Consider the following 23645-nt stretch of genomic DNA (forward strand, 5'->3'; position numbering starts at 1 on the left):
CTGCACCTCTCCGGTTACCTACCCAGATTTGGACAGGAAAAATTGCCTGTCCAGACAAGCGGAGGTAATCTCAAGGTGCTGTCGTGAAGACGACTAGAGAAATGAGCAATTCCTGCATTGACAGTGCAAGGTTATTAACACCATCATTCTAGAGCACAAGTCGTTCCAAACGTGGCAATACCTATTATGTATTTTATTTTTTATTTTTTTTTATACAGGCCTTTATTGGGAATGGAGCTTTTTTTTTTTTTTTTTACCCTATTTACCTGTTCTACTATGACAGTACCCTAAACACACCTGAAGTGTATGTCAAGGTATGAATAGTGTATTGTGCTACAGGTAAAAACACTTTCCAATGCCCCCCTAACATGTTTTGTCACAGACAGGGCAATGATGTGACCTGTCATATGTCCCGAAAAAAATAAAAATAAAGTGTAAATATAGAAACTGGATCGGACTGTCTGCAACTAGTCTATTCTGGTTGCTGTGAGAATAGAAATTAGTACACTCCATGAGCAGCTCAGGGCAAGTGTACAGCCCAATGGGATATCTAGGCAGAAGGAAAAAATATCAATCAATAGCTGAAAAAAACCTACCCATTTGCATGATAAAGTATTTACAAAAACAACGCAGACTGATGGAATACACATCACCTGCTAAAACGGTCAATAAATAAAAAGCAGAAAAAAAATGTCCACATTAAGATAAGACAAAAAGACTTAAGTTTAATGGAGAATAGCTTGACAAACATATCAAATGTATTGTTAAAGAACACATTTTAGGATTTGAATTATAAGAAAATATGTCTAAAAGAACAGAATACATTTTTTTTCTCCAAATATAGTAGACGTAAATGTGAATATACATATCGATCACTCAAACCAGAATGTGACCAAACGACCACTTGTTTGAAAGTCTATACTTTCTACAGTTTTACATCCATAGATCACAAGATGCTTTTACACCAGGTGAAGAATTTTAGACTAAGCCAATTTCCATAAATACAATTACTAGTCTAAAATGGATAGAAAGAGTCAGTGCTTTTTGTCTATTGAACCATCACATCAGGGCTCACCTGTTAACCCAAAAGGATTTATAAATATAACCCATATGTTGCTAGCTAGGAGGGAACTACTACAGCTCATATCAGCACCAACATGCAAACATAACATGTAAAATGCCCTCTTCTGGTCACATTTGCATATTTATTTTAAGTATTGAGCTTTCTTTAAAAGATGCAAGAGCAAAACCAAGAACTATAACAAGTGTGCAGGGCGGAAAAATATATAAAGAAATGTAAAAGCAGAGAATAGATACCTTAAGGGCCAGAAAAGATATCTTGCAAAGAACTACTAAAACGTACCTGTATGTGTACTTTAGAGACAATGAAATCTCAGCATTTTAAGCCATGTTCATAAACAAAATGAAATGTTACCAAATAAAGGTCTACCTTTCCTGGTACATGCTTGTAAGGGCTACATTAAAAACTGTCCAGTACTGTTAGAAATATCAATACTTTGAATAAGGGAATGGGTGTTTTATACCTGGCACTTCTAGTGTTTATATACAACACAGTTGGGGAACCTTTAATGCCTAATAACCATCAAATGTCAACTAACCTTATTCTGCAGCACCAAACCTATACATTTCCCTTAGTTTTTTCCTAATAGGTAGAACAAGGTTAACCATAAAAAAGCCAAGTCAAAATAAAATTAAAATACAAAACTGTACTGGAGGAACTTCAAGAATGAAGAATACTTTTATGGTCCTTCAGAGATGAGTTTTTGGTTTAGTGTCCTGTGGCTAGACAAGCTAGTAACGCTGCTACACACAGCAATACCAAACTCTTTCAGCATATTAAAAAGTAGCAAAAACATTAACTTCAAGACATATGCCAACAGAAAACGATTCTATTATACTCACTGTAAGAGACCCTAATCTATTTTGATCAGCTGCTGTCAGATGGGTAACAAATATTCATGACTGTAGCACATTAATAGGGAAAAAAATATCACATTTCTGTGAATAAAACTGTTCACAGCAGCCAGACTAGTGGCCACTGGATTTGTGACTGTTCCAAGACCGTGATCTTGATTTTGACCGTGACCTTGACTCTGAGTGAGACTGAGACTTTGATCTTTCACGCTCCTCTTTTCTGGACTCTCGACTGGCTTTGTATTTGCCATCTGCTTTGGATCGAGACTGAGATCTAGACCCAGAATGTCGTTCTTTCCTCTCTTCTCTTGGCAGGGATTTGGAGTGTGATCTAGATTGTGATCTGGATTGTGATCTTTGACGTCGATTGAATCTAAAAGAATAAGTGTAGAAGGATTAAGGTGAAGTTGAGAATGACAAACCCTGAGAAAAGATATTTCATAATCAGCAAAAATAAAAGGGGTTATCCAAGATGAAAAAAAAACATCATCACACCTGTCCCCAAGTTGAGTGTTACTGCAGCTTAGTTTCATTGAAGTAAATAAAGCCAGGTTATAATACCACATATGGGTGTGATGCTGTTTGTTGAAGAAATTAGAACAGAGCACTGTTTTAATCCTTTTCTGCAGATCTGTGTATTCAGGGTTACTTTTTTTCCAGTAAAATAATAAAAACACACCTTGATGTCAGTAAGGCTTTGTGTCCCAGACTCAACACTAATTTAGTTTTCTGCTTTAACAAAACAAAAAAAAATAAAAATAGAAATGACAGACGTAAACAGCCTATGCTAGTTTAACCGGTTGTCGTCTAAGGACCTGCCGGCTTGTCCTGAGACGGCAAGTGGTGTATGGCTCCCGATTCATACCGGCTGGCCCCCGGCTGATTCTTGTAGCTGGGGGCCGCCGTTAATAGCCGACATGCAGAGATTGCTGCGGCCGACTATTAACCCTTTAGATCGCTGCTGTCAAAGTTGACAGCGGCGTCTAAAGGGACATTTAAACCATCCAGTTGAGTGGGTTGACAACCCCCCCTCCCGCAGCGTGATCGCGGGGTTGCGATCCACTGTGGAGGTAGCCGGAGGGCTTACCTCTGCTCCTACAGCTGTCCCGGCTCTGTGATAGATAAAGCCTGGTTCAGCCAGGCTCTGTCAATCAAGCCCAGAGCACACAGATCAATGTGGTTCTATGGAACCTCATTGATCTGTATGAGGAATCTACTGATTCCTCCTAAAAGTCCCCCAAAAAAAGTTGAATAAAAAAAAAAAAAAAACACCCATTAACACCTTCCATATTAAAAGTTTTCCCCAAATTCACGCCATGTGCGTAAATGTCCGAGCTATAAAAATGTAATGTTAATTAAACTGCACAGTCAATGGTGTACACATTTAAAAAAAAGTTCCAAAGCCCAAAATTGCATATTTTTGGTCACAAAAAAAATAAAATCATTATATATAAAAAGCAAAAAGTCCCATCAAAACAAATATGGCACCGATAAAAACTTCAAATCACGGCACAAAAGAATTAGCCCTCATACATCCCTGTATGTGGAAAAATAAAGTTATAGGGGTCAGTAGATGACAATTTTACACATACTTATTTTGGTGCATGTAGCTATAATTTTTTATTTTTTTTTGTAGTAAAATAAAATCTATATAAAATTAGGTATCCTTGTAACCATATGGACCTACAGAAGATATTGGGTCATTTTCACCAAAAAGAGCACTGCATAGAATCGGAAGCCCCCAAAAGTTACAAAATGGTTGTGGAACAGCTGGAGGCACAATAACAGTCGGGTCACCGGCAGATCTGAAGCGTAAAATACACTGCGGATCTGTGTCGTATGACACTACCCTTAATTTTATTTAAAAAAAATAATTTTTAGGGCAGTGTTTTCCAAACAGTGTCTCAAGTTGTTGCAATACTACAAATCCCAGCATGCCCAGACAGCCAAAGGCATGCTGGGAGTGTTTCTGAAACAGCTAGAGACACATTGGAATATTACTTGCAATCATGTGATTGCAGACACTGAAAAGGGCTGTGCCATTAGAGCCTATAGCACAGCACTGATCATTGTTGGCGCTCCATTACTAAAGGCTGCCTGCATTATTGGAGCACTGACTAGACGAGCCAGAGGCAGGTTGGGAACCTCGGCCTGTCCTCTTAGCTGATGGGGACCCCGCGGGTTTTACCCTGGGTGTCCCGATGAGCTCCACTGAGCTACCGGCATGTGCTTTCAGCATTTTATACGCCACAATCTACTTTGATCGTGGTGTCTAAAGGGATAATGCCGGACATCACCTGGATCAGTGCTGCCCGGCATTAGCCAACATGAAGCGAGCTCCGCTCCTGAGCTTGCTTCATAGACCTCCCCACCCCTATTGCTGCGCCTTATATAAACGGCAACCAGTCATGGTGGGGTTAAGGCACCTCCTCCCAGCGCTCGGCACTGCTGGGAGGAGGAACAGTGAGACGCACGCCAGGAGGCTGAGCATACAGCAGCCTCTGAGACCAGGATCGTCAGCTGCAGTGTTTCACATGAAAGTAAGCTCCAGTGCTGCGCGGCCCGGCCTCTCCGGAATGAGTAATCGCAAAATTTAGCGCGATTTGACTGCGATATATGGTGTAGCCCTACTAGCCATCAAACCCAATACAGTAGCTACATCTTAGATAAGAACATTTTAGGCAGTACATATAGGCCTGTGTAAAAAGTTAGATGCCATACACTGCATCACCAATGAAGACAGTGGCTGATCTGCTATCTCTAGCCTGTTTGCACCCAGCAGAAATGGTTTGATGACAAGAGAAAAAAAATATGAAAAAAAATAAACACAACAATCAAGTCAAAATCTGCCTAACTCCCATTGACATTGCGCAAAACTCTGCTGTTCCCCTAATTTTACAGTTACATTAACTGCGCAGCTTCCATGGTGCCTGCACAACTCCCAGTAACAATAGGAAATCGCCAAATTGTTTAACTTAGCTAACTACTGTTTTCAGTGCCCTACCATCTCTGCCGGCCTCAAACAGGCTGAAAATGGCAAGGCAGCAATATCTTAATTTTCATTCCACAACTTATAACAGATCTTCCATGGTCATTTTTATATAAACAAAAGACAAACGTAAAAATTTTGTTTACGTTTGTCTTTTGCTTATATGCTGGTATTCTACGGGCATTTATTTGTCCCCGGAAGACTACGCGCTCTCCAGATCTGTGGATTTATGAAGAGGCTACGTTCTGTGTTGATTAACCTGACTGCAGTCTAGGCTCGTGTGTGTGTTAGTGGGGTTGGTCACCTATAAATAGGTACCGCTCCACGTACACCGGGTGAGTCCTCTCCCTTACTAATAAAGGTGGTAGGCCTTGGATCTGAGCGCTTTTTCCCTCTGTAATTTTTGTACATATACTCTCCATGGTCATTTTTATGGGAATAGTTGTAGGGTTACAAGAAAAAAAGAAAAAAAACAGCACCACACTAGTTCTCAGCTTGTGTGTGGTATTGCAACTTGGCTCCATTCACTTCAAAGAAACTGAACTGCAATACCCAGCTCTGATTTTCTATTCCTGGACAACCCCTTTAAAATGAGTCACCTCAGTCTTTAAATCTTGTTAGTAGCTACAGTCACTATTGACTGCAGCATGTAAGAGATTAGACAGAGGGAATCAAAAAAAGTTAGGCTCACAGACCTTAAGATACATTTTGGTTTGTTCAGCGAGTTAAAAAGGAAATATTCCAGAAAGACGTTAGTGAATAGAACAATAGACCTGTCTATTCTCTGCTGCTCATCTCAGTCGGATACGGAGAGGAGCAGCAGAAAATAGACATGTCCCAGCGGATTGCGCTAGGAGCAGGGCAGCAGCGGGGACATGTCGGGTGGTGGTGAAAGAATGAAGCCTAAATGCGGGACATATCTGCTTCATTCATTCACTGCCACCTTTCCCGACATGTCCCCACTGCTGCCCTGCTCCAAGAAGATGAGGAGCAGACAGTGGGAGGGGAAATAAGGACACTTATAGTGGATCTTTTAGAGGAGGAAAAGTATAGTGTGAAAGCAGCCCTACCTGCCATGACGTGAACGGCTTCTGCTCCGACGTGGTCTCTCAGCTCGTCTGTTAAATAGACAAGTTAAAGTTGAATAATTGTGGTACATAAAAAAAAAAAAAAAAAAAAAAAATCATCATGTCCTTCCTTTTCTATGCACTATACACTTACCCTCTGGGACTATAAGATCTTTCATAATTCTGTTCAAAAGAACGGCTCCTAGACCTTCTCCTTTCATAACTGCGACTTCTAGATCGCCTGTTGTATCGGTCATAATCATCATAACGTGAAGAGCCGTATGAGCCCCTTCCTTCTTTGGCCTTCATTTGATTTGGGGCTGTAAGAGTAGAGAAATTAATTGTTAGACATTGTTACACACCACTTACAACCCAAAAACTTGCCAAAAAGGTCACTGTTGTAAATCAACAATTATCAGCAATGCTGAAGTATATATGATATAGAGTCCAATCAATTTAGGAGGTAAAACCCTTTTTTTGGCATCACTCACTGATTAACCACAATTCTGGCGTCTACCCAGATACTGTAATACACAGGCAGCAATGAACAGTATCTCATCAGTAGTATTTACTATGTGTATATAGCAATTAAAGCTAAATGTAGAACTGCTCTGCAGAAGTGAAAGCTATATTGTGCCATTATTTGCTATTGGGAACAAGGCCAATTATTAACAATAGAGTTATAATAAGCGAGGCCCCCATATCTGCAAACACAGGAAACATTTTTGATCATTACAGACAACTTAACCCTTTTAAGGACTTCAAATCATAACCCTTTCAATTTTCCACATAAAAATCCATATTATGGCTTATTTTTTGCATCACCAATTCTACTTTGCAGTGACATTAGTCATTTTACCCAAAAATTCACGGCGAAATGGAAAAAAAAAAAATTAATTGTGCGACAAAATCGAAGAAAAAAAAAAAACGCCATTTTGTAACTTTTGGGGGCTTCCGTTTCTACGCAACGCACCAAGGTTGGTTTCATAGAAATTCAGTGGAGTAGTATGCAGCGGAGTTCTGTGCTGTCTGTCCCCTGTGCTGCAGCAGCATAGAGCTCTGTACTAGAGGGCTGCATTGGGATTGTGCCCCTCCTATGTCTCCTCACTCTGCCATCGCCCCCCCCCCCCCCTTGCCATTTTGTGGAGCACGGGTAGCCTGCCCTGGAGGACCGGTTGGGTCTGTAACTGTCTGCATCTCAGCAATCCTCCCAGCCAGGATCTCTGCACATGGGGCTAAGTGCACTGCAGAGCATTGCACCCTAGTGTCTTCCCCCCCAATGTGTATGTACATTCCTATACAGGTGGGGGTATGTGCAGAGCATTGCACCCTAGTCTGCACTACTGACAAGGGAGCAATGCTCTGAACATACCCATAGATGTATAGGAATGTACATACACCCAGAAAGGAAAGGGTTACAGAATAGTGAGGAGTGATTGGCTGACAGCTCCGGCTCACTCCCGAGACTCAGAGCAGATGAGTCACCACTGTGAGGGAGACCGACAGACACGCCCCCTCCAGCCAGCAAGATGAAAAAGTAACTCAGCAGCAGATAAATGCTTTTTTCTCTGGCTATATAGGTCCTAGAGACAAAAATTATATGCACACGATCAGGATTTTTGCACTATGACAGGTACGCTTTAAAATGATACTTTCTTAAAACTCACTTTTTCGATCTCCTTGAGCAAACTGAATTTCAATCTGGCGTCCACAAATCCATCTTCTGTCTAAGTTATGCAAAGCATCTTCTGCATCACGGACATCTTCAAACGTGCTAGCAGTTAAGGTACTTTACAATATTGCATGGATAGAAGTTACAAGTTCTTTATACAACATGTTAAAGAGTAAGAGACAACAATGGCAGCATCTTGTCTCTTCTGTTGAAGACAGTTGACCTTGTCAGGCTACTAAAAAAAAAAAACCAAAAGTATTAAAAAGAATACAAAAATTTGTGTACCTGTGTTGGTTAACTTAAGGTATAACTAAAGATCAGACCAAAACTCTAAATCCATCCTTGATAATTACTGCACTTGAACAGTGGAAGTGTCAACAACTGACACCTGAATGACCGTGAGCTGCAGTACAAGTAAAACCAACCAGCACATACAATAACCTAATTCCTCAAACTAGTCTAAGACGCAGCTTAAGCAGTCCATTACATTATCCCAAGAAGGGTGTAACAAGTTGATTTCATGGGGAAGGAAGTTGGAGGAGTTGTTAACAGCAACAAGTACTAAATATCAAAGTCTTGATACTCATTAGCTGTAAGTGGAAAAAATGTTCTTCTCTACTGCCACACCGTAGTACAGGTTTATAAACATGTTATATGTGGTAAATGTGAGCGATTACACTTTGCCAGTAGGGAAAGCTAGAATTTCGATTTGACAGTCATTTTTTATTTTAGTCTGTTACATCAAACACCATAATCACAAGTTGGCTATACCTAAAAGGTAATTTGAGGCAGCAGCAAAGTCATGCCTTGGCCAGCAATAGACTAAGTGGCTGTGTCACTTATTTAGCCCCAGGACTGTTCTTCCTGGGCTCAGTACGTCACACTGCAGTTCAGCCTATCACTGGCCGAGGTAATAATACATCACTGTGGCTGGCGACATTATCTGAGCAACAGTATCAGGCATGTGGAATTGCTATCGCCCGATGCCCAGGACTAGCAGTTTTGGGCGCCAGGCAGGTGAATTTGTCCGGCCCTTAGCCCGGCTTCGGGCAAGCAGGGCCGGACCTGACAAGTGCGGCGGCGATCTGCAGTCTGTATGGAGCGGGCTGCCGACTCCTACCCGCTCCATACTCTGCAGCCTGTGTCCTCGGAAGCAGAGCAGGGGAGATGAGAAGCTGTGTATTTGTCTTCTCTACCCTGCTCTGCAGACGTGCGGGGGGAGATGAGGGGGCGTGGCTTCTTGCTCTGCAGACGTGCGGGGGGAGATGAGGGGGCGTGGCTTCTTGCTCCCCGTGCAGACCTGCGTCCTCTGCCTTCACTCCCCCCAGCTAAAGCTTCGGAGAGCTGAGGGAAGGAGGCACGTCTGCACAGGGAGATGCTTGCGACGATCGCCGCGACTGGCTATTAACCCTTTAGATCGCCGCTGTCAAAGCTGACAGCGGCGTCTAAAGGGACATGTGTATGCTCCCTGGTGGGGTGGATCGCCCCCCCCCCCCCACAGCGTGATCGCAGGGGGGCGATCCACTATAGAGGTAGCCGGAGGGCTTACCTCTGTTCCCTGCTGTCCCGCTCTGTCATTGATAGAGCCTGGTCCAGCCAGGATCTATCAATGGACCACAGAGCACACCGATTAATAGAATTCAATAGAACTATATTCATCTGTCTGAGGAATCTAATGATTCCTCCTATAAGTGTAATAAAGTGTAAAAAAAAAAAAAAAAAAGTTTTTATAAAAGTTTGAAAGACACACATTAACCTAGTAGTCTTCAAACAGTGCCCCTCCATAGGTTACAAAACTACAATTCCCGCATGCCAGGACAGCCGTTGGCTGTGCAGGCATGCTGGGAGTTGTAGTTTTTCAACATCTGGAGGGCCACAGTTTGAAGACTGCTGCATTAAGCCCTTCCATGTTAAAAGTTCAAATCACCCCCTTTTCCTATATAAAAACATGCAAACATAATAAAAATAAACATATTTGTTATCGCTTCGTGCGTAATTGTACGACCTATTAAAATATAACATTATGTATCCCGTACGGTAAATGTAAAAAAAAATACCAAACCACAGATTTGCAATTTTTATAGTATCCCAGAAAAAAAAGTAAAAAAGCGATTAAAAAGTCAGATCAATACCAAAATGGTACCGATAAAAAAAACAGATTATGGCGCAAAAAATGAGCACTCATACAGCCTGGTATGTGGAAAAAAAAATAAAGCTGCAGGGGTTAAAAAAATGGCAATTAAAAAAAGTTCAGAATTAGTAAAACATGACGTAAACGATACAAATCTGGTATTGCTGTAATCAGGAGGCCTAAAGTATAAAACTAACATGTTATCTCAACCACAAGGTAAATGGCGCAGAAAAGAAAACCACCAAATCTGCTAAATTATCTTTTACTATTTCAATTCCCATATATATATATATATATATATATATATATATATATATATATATTTTTTTTTTTTTTTTTTTTTATTGTTCAGAGAATATGTTATTGAAAAATTAAAAGGTATCCTTATAGTAGGTAGTTATGGCTATTATAGGGCGAGAAGGAAAAAATTTGAGCGTAAAAAGCGAAAATTGTCCCGGACAAGTGGATCGTCATGAGGGACAAGTAGATTTTGCACCATTTTAGTCCCGTGGACAAGTAGTTTTTTTATAAAATTTCCACACCCCTGAGTATGCATGTCAACCACTGGCAACTAGGAGCAGCAATACCAGGGCAGCTGCAGGGTTTTAGTACAGGTTCTTGTGTTATATGCCATGTGAGGTGCAGAACTGCATCCTATGGAATTCTGCATTCGCTCTTCCCCTCAGCTGCTCGCAGATTGCAGACGATCCAGCGAGGGGAAGGCAGAGCTGGGCAGGAGGCGACACTGCACCTCCCTTCTCGTGCCTTCCTCAGCCCCCGCTCCCATATCGCACCTCCCACAGCAGCAGGAATGTAGCTCTGCACAGCCCTACTCCTGTCATGGGGACGTAGATCTACATCCCCATGACAGGAGTAGGACTGTGCACACCTGCCAAGCTCTGCCTTCCCCTCCCCTCTCTGTATATTTGTCAATCACTGGACAGCTAAGGGAAGGAGCAAATGCAGAACTGCACAGGAGGCAAGTCTGCACCTCACAGCGGAAGCCTGCGGATGATATAAACTGGTCAAGCCTTCACTACTTCAATAGTCAGAACCATGAATATTGCATCTGAGTACACTTCCTTGTCCAAGAACTATGAGGAAGATTTATCAAGTCTTGTGCAGAGGAAAAGTTGAACAGTTGAACATTGCTTTTTTCAATTTTTAAAAAAGGTGTACAAAAAATAGAAGCAATCAGATTGGTTGCTATGGACAACTGCTCCACTTTTCCTCTGCACAGGTTTTGATAAATCTCCCCCTATGGCATTCATTCTGCCAGACAATTACGCTATAAAATATGCAAGAATAGATTAAAAAGGCTTTAAAAGGAAAACTGTCTGGTAGTGCGGGGGACGCTGATCAGTTTGATGCCTACCGTGCCTGGATCAGCCCCACCGTTCGCCCAAAATCTTCAATTGTCTGTATATGCTAGTTAGGTGCTAACTGGCACTCTGACATCAGCGCCACCCAGATCATCAATATTCCTCCTCTCCCTCTTCATTACAGAGCAGGGAGAAGAGGGAGAGCCAGAGGGAGGAATATTGATGAGCTGGGCGGCGCCAGTTACCCCGCCTGTGCCAGTTAGCACCTAATTAGCATATACAGAAAAATCAATTTCGGCCGAACGGTGGGGCGGATCCGGGCACGGTAGGCATAAAAAATAATGATTAAGTACAAAAGTTAAGCCACCTACAAATAGACAACTAAGTAAGCAGCGATACCAAATATCACTGCATGTCTGCTATAAGCGGCGGTCCTCAGCTACAGACATCAGCTGAGGGCCGCCAGATAGGGCGCAGGCTCGAGTCGGGAGCCTGTGCCATACACTCAACAGCACACTGACGTGTATACACTGGTTGTTAATGGCAATACAGCCTGACCACCAAATGTAAAGACATTCTGGACACTCCATAATCTGAAATTACAGTCAAATAAACAGTTGTGTCTCATTCATTATGGAAGCATGTAAAGCCACGAGCTGCAAAGCAGTGTAAGGATCACTTCTAGGTCACAGCTAGTTTTGAAAGTGCAGATCAAACTGAAATCTGATCTACTGCAAGTTATTCTGAAAAGCCTGGGTTATAATTAGGTCAACCTTTAGCAAGGCATACCAAGAAACACTTACCTTTTATCAAAGAGCAAGACGGACATGCACACATGGCAAAGGCAATTTTACCATCTTCAATAGGGTTCCTTTGTATTTATTATCAGATTTCACATAGACTGGGTGAACTAGCAACTATTAGCCATTAAATACACATCTCCAAATATATCATATCATTAATTACACCTTACCAGCAATTTACATTATATTTTAGAAGGTTTTATATATGGGGAAAAAAAATAAAAAATACCACACATCCAGAAATGATAAACACCACGAAAAGTCTGAAAACAAATTGAGAATGTGTTGGAATTCAAGCTTGCAAAATCAGTTATCTAGTCCATCTAGTTATCTAAAGCAGTGGGAATGCCATAAAGTTATTCTTTCTTACGCTACCCTTTCCTATGAATATTTTGCACTTTTGATACTGGCCATGATGTAGTCAAATATACCCTGAGCTTGAATTGTAAAAAAGGATACCGATAACACCTCGCCTACACACAGAATGTTGGTGGTTAAGGCAACCAGTCCAAACCTATAGCCTACAGCGACCCAATGTCAAACCACGTACTTACACAAGACTGTAAACACGTCTTTGTTTGGCAGGATACATCAAGACTCCTGTAATCTTGACAACCATTCAACTTTATCTTGACCTTTTATTTCTAAGAGCTTGTCAGTAGGACTTGTCATGAGATGCTTGCCAATTATTAGATGCTTTTAACTTTGATAAATACATTTTCTGAATTAAGCGAAGCTTTGACCATATTTTGCCTTCTTCTTGCAGCTTTTCTTTTCCCACTTTCCCTTTAAATCTTCAAGCCTGATCAATAAGATGTCTTTGCTTTGTCTACTTGTCTCTACTCTAAAGGTTCTTTCATGCTTTCTCTGTGGTTCGCCTTTACTGTACAGCTTTAAACTCTGAGGTAACAATAGAGGACAGCAGAATTAATGCACAGTATTAAAATATATCTCCATCCAACACACAGATGCCATAAAATGCAGTGATCAATGTTAATGACACTATACCCGTTATTAATGAAATACTAGATTCCATAAATGTCAACGATAAACAAAATGACATCTTATGTGACTAACCGCAACAACGTGAAATACCACAGAATGCTGCAGAATTACTTTGCTATGTATGTACTGTATAGTGAGCAATACAAAAATAAATATGATCACAGCAAAGCAATTCTCACATGCTGTTACCTCACAACATCTTCCAAACGTCATATTTCCTCATCAAGCAGCTGGAGGAAGAAAGGATATTGAACATAGGCAAATCCTCTTGGGCGTCGTGTGTAGAAATCAAGGGGAACATATACATCAACGATAGGACCATATCGGCCAAATTCTCTGCGCAGATCTTCTGACCTAAAATATAAGCAAAGTTGTTTCTTTTTTAACTTGCATATGACCGGAATAACTTTCCAATAGGTCAGTCCAAAACAGTATTCATCAAATATATATCAGTGAACACCATAAAACTGCTATAATATCTAGTATTTGCAATTAGGGATCGGCCGATTATCGGTATGGCCGATATTATCGGCCGATAATTACGATTTTGGGCATGATCGGTATCGGCAATTACCTTGCCGATAAGCCGATAATGCCCCGCCCCCCACCCGCCCGCCGCATTGCGACCACCCCCCTGACCCGCCGCATCCCCCCAACCGCACCGCCCTGGCCCCATTGCCTCCCCGGTTTTATAATTACCTGTTCCCGGGGCCCACGCCACTTCTTGCTCCTGCTGCGCCCTGCGTTACGCTGTGCGCAATGACGAGTGACGTCACCGTCAGTGCGCACAGTGACCGCTCAGGAGGACGCCACCGGAGCCAGATGTAGAGTGGACCCCGGGAACAGGTAATTAAAAACCGGGGATGGGGGAGGCAATGGGGGCGGTGAGGTGCGGCGGGTCGGTCGCGGTGCGGCGGTGGGGGGGAGCGGTGGCAGGACTCAGGACCCCCGGACAGGCAGGGGGAGAGAAGCAGCGGTGGCGGCCTATGGCACCGCAAAAGCCACTCCAGTGCATTGATTTAAAGCGCCCGCTTTAAATCAATGATCTGCAGCGGTGTCGCGGGGGGATAAATAGCCGATAACTTATACCGGAATATCGGTACAAGTTATCAGCCCTAACCTCCACCAATTATCGGTATCGGCCCTAAAAAACCGATATCGGTTGATCCCTATTTGCAATTAGTGTTTCTGTGTAACAGTAGCATTCTCTGCTCACCAACAAAGGTCAGCTCCCAGCTGTTTCACAAATGGCGTGTGGCTGTCAGAGCATACTGGGAGTTTCAGTTTTATAGCTGAATATTTCTTCTCCATTAATTTCAAAGCACTATCCAGCTACCGTGTAATCACCCAAAAACTTCTATACATGTAGGGAGATTGATCAAAACCTATGGAGAGAAAAAGCTGGCCAGTTGCACATAGCAACCAATCAGATTTATTCTCAAAAAAATAAAAACAATAAAAATAAAAAGAAGCCTTTGAAACATAAGATCCTATCTGATTCGTTGCTAGGGGCAACTAGTCAGCTTTTCCTCGGCACAGATTTGGTTAAATCTCTCCCGCAGTGTTCTACTCATTCACACTAGGGCAGGGCGGTATTCCTGTTCATACCGAATACTGACATGTTTGTGCTGCACGATATGAATTTTAACCCATACCGCAATACCGGTTGGGCCCCTCCCCCTTGGGAATGAATTGTCAGCCCAGCGCTGCACTGTCCCCACATCGGGGAACTAATCATATGTGACCCGCGAGCGCTGCCACCCCCACCCCCCCCCCCCAAATTAATTATCAGCCAAGCGCGGTCCCCATCAGGGTACTACTCACATGTCACCCGCATGCGCTGGCCTCCTCGTCCCCCTGCTTGTCAGCGCCAGCGGCCGCAACAATCTATACCAGTTGTCTTCAACCTGCGGACCTCCAGATGTTGTAAAACTACAACTCTCAGCATACATGCTAGGAGCTGTAGTTTTGCAACATCTGGAGGTCCGCAGGTTGAAGACCACTGGGCTGCAAAAAAAAAGTAAAAAAATAAACTATCTTACCTCCCGTAAGTCCGGTACCGGCCTTACGCTCTTCTTGGGGACGGCTCTGTCCGGCTCCTTACATGACAGTGGGCTCAGCCTATCACCGGCCGAGGCGGAACATCGCTGCGGACGGTGATAGGCTGACGGCTTTCCGACATTCCCGGCCCCAGCGTAAGGCCAACATCGGAACATGCGTTGTTTTATTTTGTTTACCTTTTGCAGCCCGGGCATAGGGATACCGCACAGTATGGATTTCAGCGCCGGCAGCCGCAACAAACAGCACGAGGAGGGCAGCGCTTTGCGGGTGACATGTGAGAATTTACCCCCACGGGCAGCACTGGGCTGATAATTAATTGGGGGGGGGGGGGGGGGGGCTTCAGAACAGCGCAGCGCTGGGCTCATAATTAATTTGGGTGGCGGGAGAGAATACCATTATATACCGTGGAACCGCGAAAAGGTACAAAAATACCATGATACACACATTTGGTCATACCGCCCAGCCCCAATTCGCACACCATTTTTGGTCCAAATAAGTTTACTGGCTATATACAAAACAATTGTTAGCAAAGTAATCTATTTTATGGTAACCATTGATTGATCGCCGCATTTAACGCAAATTTAAAACCGTTCCCGGCAGCTCAGTTGGGCTGTTCGGGACCGCCGAGGTGCAATTGTGATGTCCCGAACAGCTGAAAGGACAACGGGAGGGCACTTACCCGCCTCCTCGCCATCCGATCGGTGATCTGCTGCTCCATGCCTCAGCGCCGATAACACTGATCAATGCTATGCTATGGCATAGCATTGGACAGTGTATGTAATCAGAAGATTGCATGTAATCGTCCCCTATGGGGACTAAAAAATGGTATAAAAAAATAAAAGTTAATGTGATTTAACCCCTTCCCTAATAAAGGTTTGAATCCCCCACCTTTTCCCCATTTAAAAAAAAAAAAAGCAAAAAACAAACATATGTGGTATCGCCGCATGCATAGATGTCCGAACTATAAAAATATAACGTTAATTAAATTGCACGGTCAATGGTGTTTAAGTAAAAAATAGCTTATTTTTGGTAATTTTGTATAACCTAAAAATTATAAAAACGTGATCAAAAAGGTCCCATCAAAACAAAAATTACAATAAAAACTACATACCACAGCGCCATAGATTGTGGTAAAATGACTGATGTCATTACAAGGTAAAATTGGTAGCGCATAAAACAAGCCCTCATATAGGTCTGTTGGTGGAAAACTGAAAGAGTTATGATTTTTAGAAGGTGAGGAGGTAAAAACAAATGTGAAAAAACTGAAAAACATTTAGGGTTTTTAGTTGGGACAATTAGGCACGCAACGATACCAGATGTTTATTTTCTCATATGGAAAAAGGGAAAAGAAGGGCGATTTAAACTTTCAGTATAGGTATTTCTTAAACTTTTATCTAACTTGTCTCTTTTACACTTTTTTAGTCCCCTTATTCAATTTCATAGCGCTCCATTGATCTGTCTCATCTGTGCTCATTTGGTTGACACAGCTACAGCCAGGCTCAATCAAATGAAGAGCCACAGACAGTGATGCAGAGGTAAGCTCTCCGGCCACCTCCACAGTGGACCCCCCCCCCCCCACCCTGCAATCGCGCTGCAGAAGGGCGAGCCCTTCCCTTTAGGCCCCTCTTCATCTGCCAGCAACCCCCCCATCCATAGGGGCCCCCTATTCCTCCAGTGATAATAGCATCAGCTGATTATGGGGGTACTGCTGGGGGGGGGCTGTGATTTGTGAGGTGTTGGTGGACAGACCGCAGTAGCACCCTAATCATTCATCCGCAACCTCCCCCCCCCCCCCAAAGGCTAGAACCCCCAGCACCCCTTTTTTTCTGGTCCTTAACCAGTTAACTGTCGGATATCGGGACAATCTTCAATGTGCGTCATTACAGGCAGACATCAGCTGCTGTTAGGGTACGTTCACACCACGGAATTCCAATTCCACCGCTGAAACTGTTCCGCGCAAAGAAAGAACATTAAATATTTGCGCGGATTCAGTGAGCACTGCATAGCCGTCAATGGTGACGGCTCAGTGCCCCGCGGCCCTAGTGCCGTATTTTTTCGGCGGCCGCGAGACGGAATCTCCGCTCACTGAATGAGATTCCGCAGCGTGAACTCACCCTTAGAAGCAGGCATCTCCCGATTACGACGTGGACCTGTATATGTACATGTATGCCATGGGTCCGGAGAGGGTTAAGCCCCGTACACCGAAATTAGCTGAAAATTACCTTGGACGAAAAAGCCGAAAGGGACATTTTTGGTGGCTGAAATTTTGGTGCACGCCTAATAAAGAGTTTCATATCCTGTTGATGTTTTAATGACTACCATACTAGCTGTGTAAATTTCTTCCGTAATAGTATTTTGGATTGTCCTATAAATGTATGCAAGTAAGATTTAAGTAAAAATAAATGCTACTGCGAGTTTTTACAAACCGATAAAAGTGGCCATTTTCTTTAACGAAAAGTGAAGTATGGTGAGTTTATATATGTTTCCAGTGTCTTGCTCTAATCAAAGGTCATAAACTCCCTTAACAAAAAAATTTCAATACAAAAATAGTGAGGGGGTATGTGAGCCTGATCAGGGATGTATGTACTCACAAGCCATGTGTCTTATTCACATCAACTCAACCTAAACATGATTTTTCAGGGAAAAGTGCAGACTCAAACAGTAATCCCTGTATACCTTGGATACTTTTTTATACTGCAGGGATGTGGAAATCCTATCGCCCGACGCTCGGGACATGCAGTTCCGAGCACCAGGCAGGTGAATTTTTCATAGCTTTAGCCCTGTATCGGGCTAGCAGGGCCAGAGCGACTCCCCCCCCCCCCCCCTCTTTTTTTTTATTTTTATTTTTTATGCCGGTGTGAGGTGCGTACTCTAAAAGGTGCTGAGCGGATGCAGGCTTGCATGGGACGCAAGTCTGCAGCTCACACCGGCGCTCAGGGTGTACAGAGCGGGCTCTGGGCTCCTGCCCGCTCCATACTCGGCGGCCCCCGGCTGTTTTCAGTAGCCGGGGGCCGCCGCTAGTAGCCCGGCATTCGGCGATTGCCGTGGCTGGCTATTAACCCTTTAGATCACCGCTGTCAAAGTTGACAGCGGTGTCTAAAGGGATTTTTAACCATCCCTGGTGGTCTAGTGGGGTGATCCCCTGTGGAGGTAGCCGGAGGGCTTACCTCTGCATCCATAGCTGCTCCCACAGATCTGCATTTGATTGAGCATGCCTTGAGCAGGCTCAACCAAATGAACGCAAATCAAATGGAGTTCAATAGAAATGTCTTTATATGTATGAGGAATCTAAATGATTCCTCCTAAAAAGGTGTATAAAAAAAAAAAAAAAAAGTTTAAAAACACCCATTAACCCCTTCCATATTAGAGGTACGTTCATATGGGCATATTTATTTGCAGGTTTCCCGCTGCGTATTTGAAAGGGGGCGGTCTCTTCTCGGCTGTCCGCAGATTTTCCACGGCAGATTTTCCACAGCGTAAATTCCGCCTCGGAAAATCTGCTGCGGACAGCTGAGAAGAGCCTGCCCCCTTTCAAATACACAACGGGAAACCCGCAAATAAAACCGCCCGTGTGAACGTACCCTAAAAGTTCATATCAGCCCCCCCGTTTCCATATAAAAATATATAAACATAATAAAAATAAACATATTTGGTATTGGCACGTGCATAATTGACTGAACTATTAAAAAATAAAATTTTATATCCCGTATGGTAAATGAGGTTAACGTAAAAAAAAAAAAAAAAAAATCACAGAATTGCTTTTTTATGTTTATAACATCATATCCCAGAAAAAAATGAAGTAAAAAAGTGTTCAAAAAGTCTGATCAATGCCAAAATGGTAACGATACAAACAGTATATTACGGCCCAAAAAATTAGCCCTCATACAGCCCAGTATACGGAAAAATAAAAACATTATAGGGGTCAGGGATTTTCTTTTTTAAATTAAAAAAATTAAAATGTGATGGAAACTAAAATTTGGTATTGGTGTAATCAGGCTGACGTAAAGTATCAAAATAATATGTAAGTTTGACCACAAGGTGAATGGCGAAAAAAAGGAAACCTCAAAATTAGCATTTTTTCAATTTCACCTCACAAATAAAATGTTTTTTGTTTCAGAGCATAAGTTATGGAAAAATGAAAAGTGTCATTACAAAGTATACTTTCCCGCAAAAAAAAAAGCCTCATATGGGTCTGTAGATTGAAAAATAAGTGTTATGGTATTATAGGACAAGGAGGAAAAAATGAAAGTGCTGAAGCTAATAGAGACCCTATTTATCTACCAGGACAAGTGGATTTTCTTGAGGGACAAGTAGATTGTGTTCCGCTTTAGTCCCTGGGACAAGTAGTTTTTTTTATTTTCACACCCCTGTACTGGCCATCCATCTGCTGCACTCCTGTGAACACCCCTGTACTGGCCATCCATCTGCTGCACTCCTGTGAACACCCCTGTACTGGCCATCCATCTGCTGCACTCCTGTGAACACCCCTGTACTGGCCATCCATCTGCTGCACTCCTGTGAACACCCCTGTACTGGCCATCCATCTGCTGCAATCCTGTGAACACCCCTGTACTGGCCATCCATCTGCTGCACTCCTGTGAACACCCCTGTACTGGCCATCCATCTGCTGCACTCCTGTGAACACCCCTGTACTGGCCATCCATCTGCTGCACTGCTGTGAACACCCCTGTACTGGCCATCCATCTGCTGCACTCCTGTGAACACCCCTGTACTGGCCATCCATCTGCTGCACTCCTGTGAACACCCCTGTACTGGCCATCCATCTGCTGCACTCCTGTGAACACCCCTGTACTGGCCATCCATCTGCTGCACTGCTGTGAACACCCCTGTACTGGCCATCCATCTGCTGCACTCCTGTGAACACCCCTGTACTGGCCATCCATCTGCTGCACTCCTGTGAACACCCCTGTACTGGCCATCCATCTGCTGCACTCCTGTGAACACCCCTGTACTGGCCATCCATCTGCTGCACTCCTGTGAACAGCCCTGTACTGGCCATCCATCTGCTGCACTCCTGTGAACAGCCCTGTACTGGCCATCCATCTGCTGCACTCCTGTGAACACCCCTGTACTGGCCATCCATCTGCTGCACTCCTGTGAACACCCCTGTACTGGCCATCCATCTGCTGCAATCCTGTGAACAGCCCTGTACTGGCCATCCATCTGCTGCACTCCTGTGAACAGCCCTGTACTGGCCATCCATCTGCTGCACTCCTGTGAACAGCCCTGTACTGGCCATCCATCTGCTGCACTCCTGTGAACACCCCTGTACTGGCCATCCATCTGCTGCACTCCTGTGAACACCCCTGTACTGGCCATCCATCTGCTGCACTCCTGTGAACACCCCTGTACTGGCCATCCATCTGCTGCACTCCTGTGAACACCCCTGTACTGGCCATCCATCTGCTGCACTCCTGTGAACACCCCTGTACTGGCCATCCATCTGCTGCACTCCTGTGAACACCCCTGTACTGGCCATCCATCTGCTGCACTCCTGTGAACACCCCTGTACTGGCCATCCATCTGCTGCAATCCTGTGAACACCCCTGTACTGGCCATCCATCTGCTGCACTCCTGTGAACACCCCTGTACTGGCCATCCATCTGCTGCACTCCTGTGAACACCCCTGTACTGGCCATCCATCTGCTGCACTCCTGTGAACACCCCTGTACTGGCCATCCATCTGCTGCACTCCTGTGAACACCCCTGTACTGGCCATCCATCTGCTGCAATCCTGTGAACACCCCTGTACTGGCCATCCATCTGCTGCACTCCTGTGAACACCCCTGTACTGGCCATCCATCTGCTGCACTCCTGTGAACACCCCTGCCTGCCCTTCACTAGACATCTTTCTTTACCTGTAGGGAGATTATTTGCACACTCTAGTACCAGTTTACTCACAAACAAGCTGCTTGCTTTAGGTATGTGCACAATCTTGAATGTCCACATACATTCCCACTAGTGTGTGCAAAACAAAGCCCAATGTAATCTCTGGGGCTGTGTGTACACACTACAAGTGAGGAGAGGGTGAATGAAGTCCTGGAACAGGAACCACCAAGACACCTATTACAGTTTCAATAACACATGGAAATGTTAAAGCGAATGTCCAGAGGTTTGGGGGCATATAACCAGTGTATGGTGTGTAAAATATGTCTCCAGTCTTACTTTTATCCCTCTTATTATGGCTTTTATTAGCTCAAAACACACATGTATGCTGCCACTGACAGACGGATAGGCGTGGCCAGGGGGTTCGCTATGTCCCGCCCATCCCGATTGACAGGTCCCAGCGCATGCGCCCCTTATCTTTCATATGTGAGCGCCGACTGACATTACAGAGCGAGTGCTCTGTCCATGCGCGCGGGCAATACTGGCGGCAGAGTGAGCGGTCTGGGAATGCAGAAGGGCCCAGCGCGGGAGAAGGAGAAGCACAGGCACTATCCGTGCACACAGAGCCGTCAGACGGTTGAAGTGAGCGCTCGCTCTGTAAAGTCACGTCGGTTGGCGCTAACATATGAAACTGCCATCTTCTTAGTACCATAGGCAGTTAGCATGAAGCCCCCACAGACGATGGTAGATACACTACACCGAGTATGTATCCCAATGAATGAAAGTCTATGAGAAAGCAAGCTGGGATCTGATTGGCTGCCTGCAGTCTTCCCACACTCCTCGTTATCCCGAGGACCCGCCATGCCGCGTCTCACATGGAAACCGCGCTACAAACAAAACGCCGCGACAATATCGACGCTATAAACCAACACCACGATACAAGAAAGCGCCGCACCGGGGCTCAGCTGCTTTCCCTGGCGCCGTTACATCAGAGGTTACCGGTGTCCTCGGGAAAGCCCTTACAATAGGCCTCCTCGGTCGTTTAACAAGAGCTCCACTTACCGAATGTCGTCCGCCACATTCCGAACGAAGAGCGAAGTGTTCGGGGGACGGAGGTACCTGGACATGGCTGATTTCTAGAAGAAAACAAACCGCGTACGTAACACGCTGCCACCAGCTCACGAGTACAATGGCTGCTCGCTCCTCGGCCAGGGGAGATCTCGCGAGACTTCCAGGAGGGGGCGGGGTGCTGGCAGTGAGTTGGGATTGTTGGCGCGGGAAAGTGAGCTCTTGTGTGTTAGGAGCCATGGGACAGAAAGAATGCAATGATGGTAAAAATCAATTGAAAAGAAAGAAAGAAAGAATGCTATGATAGCAAATAGTGACTGGACATTTTATACGGATATTTCTGAAATAAGCGCTACACATATTCGAAGTGGATGAAAACAGCTGTACTGTATCATATACTCAAAGGCGGGAATGAATAAAATCAGAAAAGGGGGGGGGGGGGTAATATTAATTATATGACTTAGCATTTACAATTCTAAAGGCAGTGTTTCCCAACTTCCAACATGACAGGACAGCCGGAGGCATGTTAGTTAACCCCTTAGGGACTGAGCCCATTATGATCCTACGGACCAGAGCATTTTTTGCAAATCTGACCACTGTCACTTTAAGCATTAATAACTCTGGGATACTTGTACTTATAAATATGATTCCGAGATTGTTTTTTCGTGACATATTCTACTTTATTTTAGTGGTAAATTTTCGTCGATGCTTGCATCATTTCATGAAAAATGTGAAAATGTAACATTTTTATAACTTTGAAGCTCTCTGCTTGTAAGGAAAGTGGACATACCAAATAAATTATATATTGATTCACATATACAATATGTCTACTTTGTTTCCATCATAAAGTTCACATGTTTTTACTTTTTGAAGACATTAGACGGCTTCAAAGTTCAGCAGCAATTTTTCAAGTAAATTTCAAAATCTTAATTTTTCAGGGACCAGTTCAGTTTTGAAGTGAATTTGAGGGTCTTTATGTTAGAAATACCCAGAATGGACCCCATTTTTACACAAACATGTTCTTGTAGACCCATATTTTTTATTTTTACCAGGGGCAAAAGGAAAAAGCCCCCCAAAATTTGTAACCCAATTTCTCTCGAGAAAGGGTGCTTTCACACTACGATTGTAGTGTATGGTTGCTGGATCCGGTTGGAAGGGGCGAAAACCGTCCGCTCCCGTATCCCAGCTGGATCCGGCCCGAATCTCATTCATTTCAATGAGCCGACTGGAGTCAAACGCTGACTCTGGTTGTCTCATTTGTGCCCCGTATACAGTTTTCTGACCGGACCTAAAACCGTGGGATACCACGGTTCTAGGTCCGGTCAGAAAACCGTATTCGGGGGAAAATGAGACAACCGTTTGTCAGCGTTTGATTCCGGTCGGTTCATTGAAATGGGCAAAAGGCATGTTGGGAGTTGTAGTTATGCAACAACTGGAGGAGAACAGTTTGAAGACCACCGTGTAGTGGTGTCCAAACTGTAGCCCTCCAGATGTTGCAAAACTTCAACTCCAAGCATGCTCAGACTGCCCAGGCATGCTGGAAGTTGTAGTTCGGTAACATCTGAAGAGCCACATGTTGCCGAACTACAATTCCCAGCATGCCTGGGAATGTTTGGAGTTGTAGTTTTGCAACATCTGGAGTGCTACAGTTTGGACACCACTGTATAGTGGTGTCCAAACTGTGCTCTTCCAGATGTTGAAAAACTACATATCCCAGCATGCTGAGACTGTCCAGGCATGCTGGG

The 23645-nt window shown here is 44.0% G+C and overlaps 1 protein-coding gene across 1 annotated transcript; it reads right to left on the minus strand.

Moving 5' to 3' along the window:
- Positions 1 to 858: 858 nt before the first annotated feature.
- On the minus strand, positions 859 to 22702 carry SRSF10 (serine and arginine rich splicing factor 10). Its single transcript, XM_056557033.1, has 6 exons — positions 21895 to 22702; positions 13174 to 13278; positions 7659 to 7762; positions 6146 to 6311; positions 5995 to 6042; positions 859 to 2308 (listed from the first exon to the last, which is right to left on the minus strand). Exons 1-6 carry the CDS (start codon positions 21957 to 21959, stop codon positions 2050 to 2052), a joined length of 747 nt encoding a protein of 248 aa, XP_056413008.1. The 5' UTR covers positions 21960 to 22702; the 3' UTR covers positions 859 to 2049.
- Between the last annotated feature and the right edge of the window lie 943 nt (positions 22703 to 23645).

Source organism: Hyla sarda, chromosome 2 (genome assembly GCF_029499605.1).
Source record: "Hyla sarda isolate aHylSar1 chromosome 2, aHylSar1.hap1, whole genome shotgun sequence".
NCBI classification, from domain to species: domain Eukaryota; kingdom Metazoa; phylum Chordata; class Amphibia; order Anura; family Hylidae; genus Hyla; species Hyla sarda.

What these genes read in the sequence shown, in the direction of transcription:
- SRSF10 (XM_056557033.1), bottom strand. Translation starts at nt 21,959, where the DNA reads ATGTCCAGGTACCTCCGTCCCCCGAACACTTCGCTCTTCGTTCGGAAT. An exon ending in AGAGGATTTGCCTATGTTCA is followed by an intron (nt 7,763 to 13,173) that starts ATATCCTTTCTT and finishes AACTGCTAGCAC; the next exon opens with GTTTGAAGATGTCCGTGATG. An exon ending in AGATCTTATAGTCCCAGAGG is followed by an intron (nt 6,043 to 6,145) that starts GTAAGTGTATAG and finishes TCTATTTAACAG; the next exon opens with ACGAGCTGAGAGACCACGTC.